This window comes from Natrix helvetica (genome assembly GCF_964273705.1).
Source record: "Natrix helvetica genome assembly, chromosome: 1".
Lineage (NCBI taxonomy): Eukaryota > Metazoa > Chordata > Lepidosauria > Squamata > Natricidae > Natrix > Natrix helvetica.
Window position 1 is genome coordinate 341,923,435 of NC_138548.1, and position 17,085 is coordinate 341,940,519.

General features: G+C 43.5%; 1 protein-coding gene across 2 annotated transcripts in view; it reads right to left on the reverse strand.

The window, feature by feature from the left end:
• MTMR14 (myotubularin related protein 14) overlaps positions 1-17,085 on the reverse strand; it is a 136,184-nt gene that overhangs the window by 94,029 nt on the left and 25,070 nt on the right. For both annotated transcript variants that reach the window (XM_081945171.1, XM_081945170.1), the window contains exons 8-10: positions 16,989-17,059; positions 14,913-14,987; positions 856-922 (exon numbers count right to left, since the gene is read on the reverse strand). In XM_081945171.1, the coding sequence (XP_081801297.1) occupies positions 856-922; positions 14,913-14,987; positions 16,989-17,059 (213 nt within the window). The remainder of the gene's footprint in view (positions 1-855; positions 923-14,912; positions 14,988-16,988; positions 17,060-17,085) is intronic.

The following is a 17,085-nucleotide window of genomic DNA, read 5'->3' on the forward strand; positions in this document are numbered from 1 at the left end:
TCTGCAGCATCCTAAATGACACCTGGCATGATCTCCATTTGCGAATTTCCCACCCACCTTCCAACAAGCAGTCAATGGGAGAAGCTGGATTCCCTTAACGCCCACGGTGGCCCCACTTAATGATGGTGGCCAAAAAGGGTCACAAAATCAGGCACGACTCACTTAATGACCACATTGCTTAGCAATGCAAATTCTGGTCCCAATTGTAGGTGTACGTCAAGGACTTCCTATAAGCCAAATATTAATTCTTTTTTCTAATAGAATAGATACTGCCCTGATCTGTCTAGCATAGATCAGAGGTCTCCAACCTGGGCAACTTTAAGACTTGTGGACTTCAACGTGCGTGTGTGTGTTTGTGTGTTTGTGTGTGTGTGTGTGTGTGTGTGTGTTAGCTCCGCTGGGTGAGGAATTCTGGGAGTTGAACTCCACAAGTCTTAAAGTTGCCAAGGTTGGAGACCCCCTAGCATAGATAGTAAGTAAAGGATCTCTCTTGCGCTTATTTTTAGGCATCTCAAACAAAAACAACAGAGTCAGAGTTTTCCTGCAGGTTCAGTTAACCATGAAGAATCCTAGGACTGTAGAAAATTGATCAAGATCATAAGAGGTTTTTTTTTTAGAATGACAGAAACAAAGAGAAAGGGCCATCTCCCCCAGGTACCAGTACACTGGTCAAATCATGTGGCAAAAAGACCCCATTTATTAAATCAAATCTACTTGTTTCACGGTTGGTTTCTCAATTTTGGCCTAATTATATTTCCTTGATTTTTTTTTTAATGATCACTAAAAATTACAAGTTAGTTATGCAAATCTCCCAAATCACGAATTCACTAGTAGGGGGGGGAAAAACCACCTCACCGTCACTATTGATAATGGAGATCAGTAGCTTCAGGTAGTTCTGTGTCTGCTGTACAAGGTCCCAGTTCTGAGTGGGGAAGGGAGAATGGGAGAGGAAGAGAGAAAGAAGACAGAAAACATGAAGCAACAGGAGTCCATTGGGAGACACGTCCAACCCTGTTCAAGATTTGGTTTCAAAAACATTTAATCTAAACCCATCACCTGCTAACCTAATTTGTTTCTTTGTACACCTTGGCTTCGGTAGCAACGTCTCAACTTCCACAAAACCAAATTCCCAAGAGAACTTTCACCAATTCTATCTTTTCCTTTTCAGAGGTACTAGTATTTAGTGTCTAGGGATGTGGTGGCTCAGTGGCTAAGACGCTGAGCTTGTCGATCAGAAAAGTTGGCAGTTTGAATCCCTAGCGCTGCGTAACAGAGTGAGCTCCCGTAACTTGTCCCATCTTCTGCCAACCTAGCAGTTCGAAACATGTAAAAATGCAAGTAGAAAAATAGGGACCATCTTTGGTGGGAAGGTAACAGCGTTCCGTGCGCCTTTGGCGTTTAGTCATGCCGGCCACATGACCACGGAGACGTCTTCGGCTTTGAAACGGACATGAGCACCGCCCCCCTAGAGTTGGGAACAACTAGCACATACATATGTGCGATGGGAACCTTTACATTTTTAGTATTTAGTGACATTTAATCTTTTTGCTTGGCATGCGTTCCTAAGTGCAAGACCTATTTTTCTCAACAGCATCCATGAGAGGTAGATTGGTCTGAGAGAGTGAGTGACTAGCCCAAAGTCTTCAAGGGAGGACTTCGAGTCCACCCTCTTTACCACAAAACCACGCTGGCTTCCTTGCTCCTGTGCTTCTAGATTTTAAGGGCATCCTTTCTCTTTGTAAGTATCCAGAAGATACTTGCCAAAAACTACATCCATAATCAATAAGGACTGCCCACTCATTAGGTCCTAATGCAAATTATGAGAGAAAAGCTGCTTCCTGATAAAGGATAGCAGGATCTGTATGGGTTGAATTATCCACAAAGGTTGAAGTTCGAAAGACATAGTTCTGCTGTTTGAAAACATCTCTGAGAACACTCCTTAGTGTAAAGAAAGCCCACTTTTACTGAAGTCTTAGAAATTGAAAGAGATTTGGGGAGGATCTGCTGGCCATAAATAACCTTCATGTCTTCCTAGTCTTTCCTATACACTTTTTTCATCAATCCCACTCTCTATAGGAAGCTCTGGCCTGCTCTTTTCCTTATTTAAGATCATCTAGACCAGGGGTGTCAAATTCGTGCCATCATGGTGTCATCACTTGACTTTTTGTGACTCCCCCCCTTCGCTAAACCGAGTGTGGGCGGGGCCAGCATGTGACGCATCTGGCCTGCAGGCCCCAAGTTTGACAGTCCTGATCTAGACTCCTAGATTGAATATGTCCGTCACCTTTGCAGCTTAAATACCTGTCACTTGTGCATGGTGCTTCTCCGATCACTCCCACCCGAATATAGCCAACTGGGTGGTTTTAAGCCAGCCCCTCCCTTGCAGCCTCACAGGGCTGCTGTTGTGAGGAAAAGAGGAGGAAGGTGTGTTGGATAAGTTCAATGCCACGAGTCATTTGTAAAAATAATGAAGGTGGGATAATAAACAATACAATAATAATACAATAGTAGAGTTGGAAGGGACCTTGGAGGTCTTCTAGTCCAACCCCCTGCCTAGGCAGGAAACCCTATACCGTTTCAGACAAATAGCTATCCAACATCTTCTTAAAGACTTCCAGTGTTGGGGCATTCACAACTTCTGGAGGCAACTTCTGTTCCACTGATTAATTGTTCTAACTGTCAGGAAATTTCTCCTCAGTTCTAAGTTGCTTCTCTCCTTGATTAGTTTCCACCCATTGCTTCTTGTCCTACCCTCAGGTGCCTTGGAGAATAGTTTGACTCCCTCTTCTTTGTGGCAACAAACAAAATCAAAGGTGAATGTATTGCAGATCCACTAGAAGATGGTGGTGTGTCCTGTCGGATAGGGAACTACAGCTAGCGGGACCCAAGATTTGGGCTATTTCGGTTGTGTTGCACAGCCGTTCTTCAGAGGGAACATCATTCCTTCTGAGATAAAACTGATCCCATCCTTGGCATCCTTCTGGAAGTACAGTACCTTGGTACTCAACAGTTTTGAAACTCGTCAAATGTGGTACTCAATACACAAAAAATTGTCCCAGTACTCATCATTTGTTTGCTACTCAATGCACAAGCTAGAACTTGTTGGTATCAGTTGCCTTGTGATTCACTATATTATTCCTTATGGGAAAAATGTGTTTGGTAACGCATTGTTTTTGCTACTCATCGCTCTTGGAACCAATTAACTATGAGTACTGAAGAACCACTGTACCTCAAAACGTGGCTGTGTCAACAGACTTGAGGATTTCAAGGATCTGGAAAATTGTTGCAGTGGGATACGCTACACACTTTTAGTCGCGCTTAATAATATGGGTGTTTTTGTTACGGAATGTTTTCATGTCTGTTTCTTTATGGTTATTTTTTATTGTACAGTATGCCACTCAGAGTCACATCTGTGAGATGGACAGTTCTTTAAATACGGCAAATAAGAAAAATATAATTCCTAAAATTACTTTTGAGATAATGGAGGATAGGTTGAAATATATAATAGACACTTGCTATATTAACAGTTATCAAAATACCAGGGAAATTCTTTTATATCTCAGCAGGACCCAAATTCAAATATCTTCACTCCAGTTTCATTTTGCACTACAACTCTTTATTCTAAAGAGAATATCTGAACTGCAATTTATTGACTATGGGTTATTTGGGGCAAGGAGCAATGGTGGTAGAAGCATAGAATCTTCCTAAAAATGTATAACACCCTCCCCCCCCCCCTCCATAACTGCGGAAAAAATGGAGAAGAGGAGAAGGGAGCAGACTTTCCGTATCTGAGTCATTACTCAATTCTTCAGGAGAATTAGGTCCCAGAGAATTATAGAGCACATGCAAGACTCCTAAAGCTGAGAAAAATCACTCCACGGCTCAATAACAAAGCACTTTTTGAAAGATTGATTAGAGTCTGAGAATTTCCCTGCTGGGTCCTGACCCACTTCAGCAAAAACCCCAAAATGGGAAAGCTGCACGGCAAAAATAGGACACGTATGCAAGTAAAAAGGGGGCTCGGTAAAAGAAGACAAAAGGATGAGCTTTTTCTCTTTGCACCAGGAACAGCTTCTTTTACATGTGCTGCAACTAAAGGGATATAACACAATGGCTTTATTTGGGAATGACCCCAAGTCCTCACCCTTTCCCTGCTACTCAATTCTCAAATTCTAGTGCCATAAAGTTGGAAATAGCAAGAAGAGATCATCAGGCTGCGAGGGCCAGGAAATGAACAATGGGATGTGCTTTCGGGTAAAAATAAAGCATCAAGAAAGGGTTACAGGTAGTCCCTGACGTACGACCCAGAATTTATGTTGCTAAATGAGAAATTTGTTATGTGAGTTTTACTCAGTTTTATGAATTGTCTTGCCGCATGTGTTAAGTGAATCACTGCAGTTGTTAAATTAGTAGCACGGTTGCAGGGGTGGGTTGCTGCTGGTTTGCTTTGCACGCGCTTCATCCAAGAAGTTTCTTCAGCTCTGGCTAGATTAGGGGTGTCCAAACTTGGGAACTTTAAGACTTGTGGACTTCAACTCTCAGAATTCCCCAGCCAGCCATGCTTTTCAATATTGCTCCCTCCCCCCTGTCCTCTGGCGGAGCCACAGCCCCTTCCTCCCTCATATCTTGTGTATTATCATCTTTTTCACTACCTCTTATGGTTTCGTCCTCTAGGAGGGGACTGTGTTTTTTCATGAAGGCCTCTGCCTCCACAACTGAATTGATTCTAATTCTGTTTCCCTCCCAGAAGATCAACATTCCTTCTGGCAATAACCATCTAAACCAAACTCCTTTATTATATAATTTCTTTGATAAGGAGGAATACTTCCTCCTCTTATCTCTTATTTTTTTCGGAATTTGTTTAAGAATGGCAATTTCTTTATATTTTAGTGGTCCCCACCTTTGGGCTCCCAAAACCTCATCCCTCGTGGTCTTCCTAAGAAATTTAACGTGCACTTCCCTTGGAACACTATGTGTTCTGGCATATTCTGAATTGATTCTATAAACCAGGTCCATATCCCACCATAACTGTTCTTTATCCCTCTTAATGTATTCTGCTAAGATTGTACACATAGTATCCTTAAGATCTTCATCTTCTGTCTCGGGTAGGTTCTGGAATCTGAGAAAAAGGGACATTCTTTCAAGTTCCATCTTTACCATGAAGTTTTTCAATTCTCTATTCCCCTTGAGTTGCCTTCACCTCCTCCCTCAACCCAACCACGCCCTCCTCCAGTACACCAACCCTCTGTTTATTTTCTGTTGTTTGCTGCTGTATGTCTCTAAGTTGTTCTTTAAAATCTGTCAGCTCTTTTTTCAGTTCTTCTTGTCCCTTCATAATAGCCTGGAACATTTGGGTAACTGATAAGTCCTTTGAACTCTCTCCAGCCCCTTCTTGTTGTAAGAATGTTGAAATTTTTGTCTGTTGGGTCATTGGGCTAGATGTAGAAGAGGTGGGTGACATAGCTGCCTTACCCGGCGGTGGTTTTCTAGGCCCCATTTGTTAAGTTCAGAGATAAGTGTAAGTCTTATACAAAAGAAATGGTGTCTGTGGAATGCGCAGCTGGGTGATGCCGAGGAGGCAGACAAGCCCAGAAGTGAGTGTTAATCCTTAGTCACAGTTCCAAGCCAGAAGAAGAAAATCAAATAATCCAAATCCAGAAAGACCACAAAACAGGAGGGGCTCCAGGAGACCTTCGGGAGGTAATAGTAATATAAAGCCAGAAATTCCTTCAAAGGTCGTTTCAAAAGGCTAGTTTCATTTATAAGAGCGAAGAAGAAGGCGGAAGTGGGCCATCTTGGCTCCCCCTTTCACAGGGGACCTGGGAGCAAAACATCCAAAGTTTCCAAAAGGCTTTTAAAACAGCTCAGGGATCACTTCTTGCAATTGTGATGTAAATCTTTCTCATAGTTAGTACAACGCTTTACTCTCTCACTCCATTCCGAGATAGAGATAGTCCAAATGCCGCTTTATCTGAGGGAGGTAAAAAAAAAACAACCCTCCAATCTTGCAACTTCAAATAGATTGAATCCACAACTTGCAAAAAGCTGTTGTTCATCAATTAAATGGTGTTAAAAGAGATTAGGGCAAACTTCTCACTTCCAGCACTTCTACTGCAACTTCTGATTATTTCCTTCCGGAATCCATTCGGGGAAGGCAGCCGACAGCTGCGCTATGCGCCCCCCTTCGCTCCCCGGCTCCTGGGGCGAGACTGGAGACCCCCTGACGGCTGCCGCCGCTTCCGGGGGCTCCAGCAAGCCGCCCTACGGCAGGTGGTCCCTCTAAGACCCCCTGTGCTCCTGAAAGGAGCCCACCGGAGAGACGAGCAGCGGACGGCAACGGGACCGGAAGTGATCTCCCCTCTTATTCTAACTTTTAATGATATCACTCTTTATTAAAAGACATTTTTTTTCTATCCTACCTAACTTCTAATCATGACACCTACCTAAAAAAGGAAAGGAGAAAGAAAAGCAAATCAGAACAATAACCATAAAAAGAAATCATCTATCCATCGTCTCTTGCCTGCGTATTTTCATTGCTATGCTTTTATTTTTTTTTACTTGCCTCCCATATTCCTCTCTTGGATCTTTGTCTCTGTCTGCATCTACTTTTTGGCTGTTCAATCTAAGTATTTCTCCCATCTCTACCCTCTTCCACTGCCTAGTTTCCATAATTTATCAGGCAAACCTTCTACTGCTATGATAGCTATTTAAAATTTCCCAAATTTGTGCCCTCAAAGGACATTATCAGGTTGGAAATGTGAGGTCTGGCAATTGCTCGCCACTGACTAGAATACTAGCAGGTTTATTTTTATTTTTTTAAGGGCACGATCAGGGCTGGGATTCAGACATCTCTCCGAGAATGCTCTGGACTAAACCCAAGTTTGCTTCTGGCCTTTAATTTCCCATCCATTCTACCCTGTCTTTGCTTGTACAATTCAAGTGAAATATCTGTACATTCAAGTAAAGAATATTTCATCCCAATTTAGCCCCAACCGCAGCTATTTGTTGGTTTTCAAAACAGATATATCACAGGCAGATTAACTCTCTCCACCCCCCACTCCTCTTCCTACAACTGTGTTAGCACCACCTGGCTGCTGAGGAACTGAAAGAAAATAACTGACATGCTACCACAACATTCTCACAGGCAAGGATGAATTTAAAAAACACATACACACACAACGGTAAGCTATATATGCTTAGGAGAATGGAGATGAAAGTGCAGGGCATCAGCATAATATTAAAGGCTATTGGCTTTGTCATTTCAGCATTCTCAGTGCTACAACCGAGAGCATCCTACAAATGTTGGGTGTTATAGCGTAAGTAATTTTTAAAATACAGGTAGTCCTCGACTTACAACAGTTCATTTAGTGACTGTTCAAAGTTACTATGGCAGTGAAAAAAGTGGCTTATGGTGCTTTTTCACACTTACGACCATTGCAGCATCCCCATGGTCACACGATCAAAATTCAGACATTTGGCAACTGCTCACATTTATGATGGCCCCATTGTCCTGGGGCCCCGTGATCAGCTTTTGGGACCTTATGACAAGCAAAGCCAATTGGGGGGGGGGTGTCGGATTCACTTAACGACCACATTACTAACTTAACAAAAGAAATGATTCATTTTCTGGGGCAAGAAAAGCCATAAAATGGGGCAAACTCACTTAACAAATGTTTCACTAGGCAAACATAAATTCTGGGCTCGGTTGTGGTTGTAACTCGAGGACTACCTGTATTTATTTAACATTTTTAAAAAATAATGTTAAATAAACACAACCGACTAAACGTTGCTACCAAATGCACTGATTTTAAGCTCCACATCTTCCTCCTCTCCTTTTCAAAAATGGGCAGGTGATTTTGAGAAACTATCAGGACTTTTATTTATTTATTTATTCATTCATTCATTCAATTAATTAATTTACCAATTGAAGAGAATATCTGTCCCTCAGGGATGAACTATGAGCTCCTTAGTGTTTTCTGAGCTTGGTTGTTAGCTTGAAGACGTTTCATTACCCAACAAGGTAACCCCATCAGTGCTAGTAGGGAGGGGAGTTTGCTCTCTGTGAGCAAGAAAACAACCAAGCTCAGAGATCACCAAGGGCCCAACAATTAATTAATTTATGCAGCTGCTCATCTCAGAAAAGGTGACTCTGGGCAGTGTACAATAAGCCATAAAATAGTAAATGCATAAAACCAGACATTATAGGAGGGAACTGATGTTAACAGCAAAAATGGAGCCCCCTAAAGATCTCCACAGTGCCTTGGGACCCCAAGGCCTGCTCACACAGCCAGGTTCTGAGAGACTCCTGGAAAATCAACAGAGAGCAAACTAACTTCGCTTCTGACAGGGAGAATGTTCCACAAGGCAGGTGCCAGGGCAGAAAAGACCTGTCTCCTGGGACCTGCCAAATGTAGTTCCCTAGCAGGACATGCCTATTCTAGTGGATCTGATGGGACAGGCAGATACTGAGGGAGAAGTGGTCCCTCCAATAGCCTGGCTCCATGCCATGAAGTGCTTCCAAGGTCAAAATCAGCGCCTTGAATTGGACCTGGGAGCAGACTAGCAATCAGTGCAACTCATGGAGTAGAGGTATAATGTCCTGTTCTAGGGGCACACGTTCTGCACCAAGGGCAGCCCCATGGAGAGCTCTGACTCCCTTTAGAAAATATTAAGCCAGCAGATCCTTAAGTAAACCCAGTTAAGGGACTTCACAGAAAAGGCAGCTAAAGTGGTAAAATAACTTTTAGAAAAGCACCTGAATCCAACCACTGCCTCCTTAACAACAGAACGTGAATGTCTATGGAGATTCTTAGTCATACAGGTCACGGTTGTCCCAAAGGTGCTTTCTTTTCAAGAGGCAACTGGACTTCCTGGTTTTTCTTTGAAGACGTTTCGCTTCTCATCCAAGAAGCTCCTTCAGCTCTGTTGATATGTCTGGTGAACACTTCCAATTCCTGTATTTCGATCTCGACACAATTATCGCCCACATACAATACAATACAATACAATAGCAGAGCTGGAAGGGACCTTGGAGGTCTTCTAGTCCAACCCCCTGCCTAGGCAGGAAACCCTATACTGTTTCAGACAGATGGCTATCCAACATCTTCTGAAAGACTTCCAGTGTTGGGGCATTCACAACTTCTGGAGGCAAGCTGTTCCACTGATTAATTGTTCTAACTGTCAGGAAGTTTCTCCTCAGTTCTAAGTTGCTTCTCTCCTTGATTAGTTTCCACCCATTGCTTCTTGTTCTACCCTCAGATGCCTTGGAGAATAGTTTGACTCCCTCTTCTTTGTGGCAACCCCTGAGATATTGGAACACTGCTATCATGTCTCCCCTAGTCCTTCTTTTCAGTAAACTAGACATACCCAGTTCCTGCAATCGTTCTTCATATGTTTTAGCCTCCAGTCCCCTAATCATCTTTGTTGCTCTTCTCTGCACTCTTTCTAGAGTCTCCACATCTTTTTTACATCGTGGTGACCAGAACTGAATGCAGTATTCCAAGTGTGGCCTTACCAAGGCATTATAAAGTAGTATTAACACTTCACGTGATCTTGATTCTTTCCCTCTGTTTATGCAGCCTAGAACTGTGTTGGCTTTTTTTTGCAGCTGCTGCACACTGCTGGCTCATATTTAAATGGTTGTCCACTAGGACTCCAAGATCCCTCTCACAGTTACTACTGTTGAGCAAGGTACCACCTATACTGCACCTGTGCATTTCGTTTTTCTTGCCTAAATGTAGAACCTTACCTATACCAGTGAGTGGATGGAATTCCTGTGAAGAAGTTTAGGGCTTCGGTTTCTACCTCTTCCATGTAGAGATTGGGCACACTGGGGGGGGGGGGGCAGGTGAAGAAGCTGAAGAAGCTTCTTGGATGAGAAGCGAAATGTCTTCAAAGAAAAAACAGAAAGTCCCATTGCCTCTTGAAAAAGCATCTTTGGGACACGAGAACGTGAAAATCCACCAGTTTTGCACAGATTCGCAAGATTGCTGCTCTATCCAAAAGACAACCCTAAGTGCTAAAAATCCAGCTAGTCACCACTTCCCCCTCTGACTTTCCTGCAGTAGATTCCTATTGCAATTTTCAGAACATGAGAAAGATATATTGATATGGGATCCTTTGGTCTACAAATCAATAATGCAGCATCTGCTGCTGCAGCCCAACTCCTACTGTCTCTAGAGTTGGACCCAACAGGCACTGAAGACTAAGGAAAGGCTTTCCCTGTAAGGGTGGTTTTTCCTTTCATCACAACATACTTCCCACAAAGTCTGGAAGTTATCTATAAGCACGATTATCTCACTTTTCAAGCCAAGTTAGCATTTTGACACGGTGACAATAAGAAGGAACTAGGATAAAAATAAAAGCTTGCATCACTTGGAGAGCTGTAGCTGTAAAGCTTTATGTGTCTAGGGAGATGGCAGGGAAGGATGGTAAAAATACCTCATTTTTGGACGGAGGCACGGAAATCGTAAGAGAAAATGCAGAATGAGAAGTTCCAGCAAAGGTGAGAGGGAATTAGAGAGAATGAAAAGTCTTGTTATTTTAGTTGAAATGCAGAGAAAGTGAGATTATACAGAACTATGAGAGGATTTCTAATTCCACAGAAAATAATACGAATTTGCAAGGATAGATTCTTCTGTTTAAATCATGACTTACCATTACAGCTTCAACACTGAGCAAGGCTTTCTGAATATAGTATAGAAAACTCAAAAGTATGACCTGGTCCAAAGTTTTTTGTCCAATTTCCAGGGAGAAGATAATGGATGGGGAACTGCTCTCCTTCCAGATATGGATTAACTATAGATCTCTGCAACCCTTACTATACAGATAGTCCTCGACCTACCGCTGGTCACTTAACGACTGTTCAGATTTACAACAGCCTGAAAGAACTCCTGGTCATCGTAAATGGTTGCCCCTCAGTCACATGACCACACCTGGTTGCTTGGCAACCTGCCACCTTTATGACTACTCATGGCAGTCTGCGGTCACATGACTGTGATTCTCAATGATATTTTTGTTCTGGTTTCTGGCAAAAAAGGATCCACTTGAATGGATTCATACTTATGACTTATGACTGTTGCATTCACTTAACAACTGTGGATTCACCTAACGGCCTTAGCATTCACTTAACAATTAACACAAAACTGGTCATAAAATAACTTCTGGTCATGTGGTGTCTTGAGTTACAACCGTAAAGGCTTATGACCTGATTGTGGTCATAAACTCAAGCACTACCTATATTTACTGATTCCCTTAGGAACTGCAATTAAGCAACTCATGGACTTGCCACACTCTCCGTCTCTCGGTTAGACAAACAATTGTCTCCATCCTTCTCAAACTAGGTACCGTATTTTTCGGAGTATAAGACGCACCTTTTTCCCTCAAAAAAGAGGTTGAAAATCTGGGTGCGTCTTATACACCGAATACAGCATTTTCTGCCTCCCGAAGCCCTGCCCCCTTCACCAAAATGGCCGTGCAGAGCCTGTAGGAGGCTTTCAGAATGCTCCTGGGGGCTGGGGAGGGCAGAAATGAGCAATAAATGGGCCGTTTTCTGCTCAATTTTGCCCCCCCCCGAGCACTCTTTAAGTCTCCTAAAGGCTATCAATGCCCTTTTTTTGACAAGAAACTGGACCATTTTCATGAAAAACGGGCCGTTCTTTGCTCGTTTTTGCCCCCCCAGGAGCACTCTACAAGCCCCCTAAAGGCTATCTATACCCTTTTAAAAATGGGCCCGTTTTAGCAAAAAATGGGCCATTTTGGGGAGGTTTGCAGAGTGCAAACATGTTTTTTTTTTTTAATTTACCTCAAAACCTTGGTGTGTCTTATGCTACGAAAAATACGGTATGTCTTTTTTCCCCCTGTGTATTTCTCATTTTACAGGCAGTGTTTTCACCTCAATCCAGGCAGGAACCAAAATGAACTGCAAGTTCACAAGCCTGCTTAATTTTGCTGTAGTTATGTTTTCTAGTATTTTGTATCACTGATGGAATTTTCTTTTAGTTTGATGTGTTTTAATGATCAATATTTTTTGCAAAATAAACCTTGCAAGCTACTTGTGGATATATTTCCCCAAAACACAAGATGCAACTGTAATAATAAATTGCCACCCTCATTTAAGAAAAAACATATATGTACATTTGACATATACCACTGACTTAACAGTATAGGAGATATGATGAAGAGAATAATTTCCTTCGTGACACTGCCTTATGTGTATCAGTTTATACAGCCAACCATCTTGCAATTGCAATTCTGGGTGGCAAACACCTGATTTAAAAACTAATAGAACAAGATTAGGAACATACAACAATGACAAATAATATAATGGCACAGAAGGGTAATGAACTCAAATCTCAATGCCCAAATAAAACATGCAACAATGGCCTTACTCAATCTACAGGCCCCATCCCGGGGGAAACATCTACATTTTCAAGGATTCATGAAATGCCAATAGAGTTGGGGGGGAAAGAATCCGGGGAGGGGTGGAGGTGTATATTGTTCCAAAGGACAGTTGTCACAGAACAGAAGGTTCATTTCCTAGGTCCCAGCAGATCACACTGGTTCATAGATGGGACTTGAAAGATGCCTACCCGGCTGGATCTAATGGGTCAGACTGAAACAATGAGTCAAGGATGGTCTTGTATATAACATAGCCCCATGTAATTAAGGAGGGACGCGGTTGCTTAGTGGCTAAGATCCTAAGCTTGTCGATCAGAAAGGTCAGCAGTTTGGCGGTTCGAGCCCCTAGTGCCACATAACGGAGTGAACTCCCGTTACTTGTCCCACCTTCTGCCAACCTAGCAGTTCGAAAACATGTAAAAATGCAAGTAGAAAAAATAGGAACCACCTTTGGTGGGAAGGTAACAGTGTTCTGTGCACCTTCAGTGTTGAGTCATGCCGGCCACATGACCACGGAGACGTCTTCAGATAGCGCTAGCTCTTTGGCTTTCAAACGGAGATGAGCACTGCTCCCTAGAGCCGGAAACGACTAGCACGCATGTGCAGGGAAACCTTTACCTTACCTATGTAACTAAGGGTTTTATAGGTGGTAATCTTTTGTAAGCTATCCAGAGTAACTGGGTAAGTGGGCAGCCATGTGTATTTTACCAATCAATCAATCAGCACTCAGAATTACACCTAGAAGCCCACAGGCAGCCAATGCAGCTCATGGAGCAGTAATGTAGCATGGGCATAGCAAGGTTTGCCCATAAAACTACCCACACCATCACATTCTTCAAGGGCAGCTCCATGTAGCCCACATTGCAATAATCCATGTGGGGGCTGACCAAAGCAGGAGTGACCAAGAGCAAGGCCTCCCCGATCTAGGAAAGGGCACAACTGGCAGATAAGATGAAGCTACGCAAAAGCCCTGCTGGCTATAACTGTCACCTGCTGTTCCTCATACAGGAGTTATAAGATCAGGAGGCCCCTCAGATTATGAGCCAGTCTTGTCTGGAGCAGTGAGAGAAGGAAAATCTTTTGATAGTGATGGCCTGGCTGCTAAAGCAAGGTCATGGCACACACTTGAAAGTAAATCAGGAAGACTGGAATTGTGGGGGTCTGCCTGGCAAGAATGCTCATCCACAGGAAATATGCATGTGTAAAGCTTGTAGCAATTATGGATAGTTAAGACAACTTGCAGACCTCAGCTAAAAGTTAAGAGTGGCTTGCAGCAAATGAAATGTGTATTAGATAATTCCTGGGGCATTCATTAGCCAAGGTTTAGGAATAGGGACAGTTAGAGATCAATAGAACAAATTGTAGAATTTATTAGACGACATTTCTTATTATGTCACCTCGTGCCTTCTCCTTTAGTGAAAATGTATAAAGCTTACTTAATTCTTTGTCCTTGGCCTTTTGACCAGGAACCCTTTTCCTTGGAGTACTCCAACAAAAAGCAATCAGAAAACCTGCACCTCATGTCTAGCGTCCATCACTGGCTTCAGCACCAGCCTCAGACCCGTATTGGGGACAACAATAGCAATAGCACTTAGACTGATATACCGCTTCACAGTGCTTTACAGCCCTCTCCTAAGCCCGGTTTACAGAGTCAGCATAATTGCCCCCAACAAGCTGGGTCCTCATTTTACCGGCCTTGGAAGGATGGAAGGCTGAGTCAATCTTGAGCCTGGTGAGATCTGAACTGCCAAATTGCAGGCAGCCGGCAGTCGGCAGAGGTAATACTGCACTCTAACCACTGCACCACCGTGGCTCCTATATAAGCCTTCAGTTGGCCACCGCGGAACCTGTTTTAGAGATCCAACAAGAACCTTATGTGGATTCACTTGGAAATTTAACAAATCACTCTTTTTGCCCAATATACAGCTTGGCATAGCAAATAACTGAAAAGAATGTGGAAATTCTATAAAGGAATGCATTCTGTTAAGGTAATGGTGATTTAACAGCTGGCCAGCTGCTGTAAACCGAGATGATGCAATGAGAATGAGTCAGCAGGGTTATCACTTTAAGAGACGGACTATATAAAGAGAGGCCCTGTGAGGGCGGTTTCTCTCTCCGTGTGTGCTTCCGTGTTATAGTTGAAGATTGATTGATTGCCTGGCTTTGCCTAGTACGTGTATGCGTGTATATGAGAGTGTGTGTGTGTGTGTGTGTGTGTGTGTGTGTGTGTGTGTGTGTGTTTTGGTATATATATATATACAGAACTCATACATTTTATTTATTTATTATACTTATATGCCACTCATGTTGCTATCTACAGCGACTCAAATTTCGGACACTGCGACTCAAGCATTAATCCAGGCAATCCCTCCAATACTTTCACGTGCAACGAATCCTGGATCAAATGACCGCAAGGCAGAAGTCACTGCAAAACCCAACCCAAGAAACAGCCCTACCGTTTGTCACTGCAAGAAAGCCAGTTTCATAAAGATGCCCCCCTTTTTCCTTCTTACCTGATATTCACTCCAATCGATGTTCAAAGGCTTGGTAAGGGAGAAGGGGATACTTAAGGGAGCATCTACATAATCCTGCAAACAAACGGGAATATTCATTCATCGGGTGGTGTGACAAAACTAGCTTTAGAAAATATCAGAAACAGGAGAGGATAATTTGCTTTTGTATTACCCTTGCAATACAAAATTATATACCAGTCAGGGAAATCCAACTCTTTCAATCACATCTATGCATACTTTATGGCAAGGGATACTGCCACAAAACTTCCTCCCAAGTCCTTGGAATCTTAGTTCTGCCTTAGCATGGCAGAACAATGATTGCCTTGGTGTGCCAATGCTCATGTTCCTCAGTGGCTAAGTTATCTTCCATTCTCCCCAGGGGTCCTTCTTGGCACTGACTGTTCTGGTCACCTAAACAAGGGACAGCCATCCGACAATGTCTTGCACGCCTGCTGGTTTTGACAGAAACAATGCTTTGCCTGTGCTATGATTCTTACTTGCAAGCAATGATATGGCCCACTCGTCTCCTTCACAGGCGAGGAGGAGAAACCCTGTGGGAGTTATGGTTTCAAACGAGTTCCTCAATGGGAAAGGGCTGATGATGATGATGGAGGAGGAGAACGAAGCAGCAGGAAAAGGCTGAAAGCATCTAGTCTTCTGCTGGCAGCAAATACAGGAGCAGGGTGGGGAGCAACCTGATAGGCCCTTTCTTAGCAATGAGGCCAAACGGAGTTGCATTTTGTGTATTTTTTTGAGAGGCTGTAAGGATTGTATGGGAGGGGTCACGATGCAAAACTACTGCTACTGCATGAGAGTCCGGACAATCACTTGTCTGAAATGGTATAGGATGGGATGGCGAACCTGTGGCACGCGTGCCAGAGGTGGCCCGCAGAGACCCCTCTCTGTGGACACGTGCACCGCCGCCAGCTGCTCTTCCGGGTTTTGTCGCATGCATGCGCACCGGCTAGCTGCTCTCTTCTGGGTTCCGGAGCGCACATATGTGCCGGCCAGCAGCACGCACGCGCCTGATGGAATCCAGAAGAGCATGCGCACCAGTCAGCTGCTCTCTTTTGGGTTCCAACGCACGTCCCCTCCGTCCCGAAAAGATTAGCCCTCACTGGTATAGGGTCTCCTGCCTCAGCAGGGGGCTGGACTAAAAGACCTCCAAGCTGCCTTCCAGCTCTACTGGGATTAAGGATGAGATCGCAAGGTTATTTCATGCTTGGGAAGGATGGGGTTTAAACTCTGTTTTTAAAGTCTGTTCTAAAGATTCTGTTTGATTCTTAGTACCCTGTTTCCCTGAAAATTAGGCCTCCTCATATAATAAGCCCAATCTGGCCTTTGAGTGCATGTGCTAAAATAAGCCCTCCCCCAAAAATAAGCCATCCCGTAAAATATTGCAACGTAGCAGCAGCCATGAGGTGACCATGCTCTCCGCCTCCTGCACCTCAAAAATGATAAGACCTCCCCGAAAATAAGGCCAAGTGTTTATTTCAGGGGTCAAAAGAAAATAAGACCCTGCCTTATTTTTGGGGAAACACGGTACATGTTTCAAAACTGGGAATGGATGCTATTTTAGCAGTTGTATCAAAAACAGTGTTTCTCAATCTTGGCAACTTGAAGATGTCCGGACTTCAACTCCCAGAATGCCCCAGCCAGCATTCGTTGGCTGGGGAATTCTGGGAGTTGAAGTCCAGGCATCTTCAAGTTGCCAAAGTTGAGAAACACTGCTCTAGAAGGCTTTCTTTCACCTGTGCCTGTGAGCTACGTCTGGACCTCTCTTCTGAGATATTGGCTGTTCTAGAGGCCTCTTGGATTCACGTGGAGCTAACTTTATATTAGGCAGAGCAACTGGGTCAATTCAGGTGACAAAGGCAGAGTTCTCCTATCCACCTAAGCTAATATCTGCATGCCGCTGGCCTGGTCACGGTTCCTTGGCTGGTTGTTTTCTTCCAACAAGGCAGGGATGTTGATGACAAGCTGAGACAAGCCAAAGTGTTCTTACTGGAGTCCTAGTTTAGATACATCCCATTCAAACAGCATTTGGGCAAGTCTGTTTTGCTGCCTGGCCCATACCTGCTTCCAGTTGAAAACCAGTCCTTCTGCTGTGTAATCCCTGTCCTTGTACTCCTTGAAAAATTCACAGCCTGTGCAAGAAGAAGAAGAAGAAGAA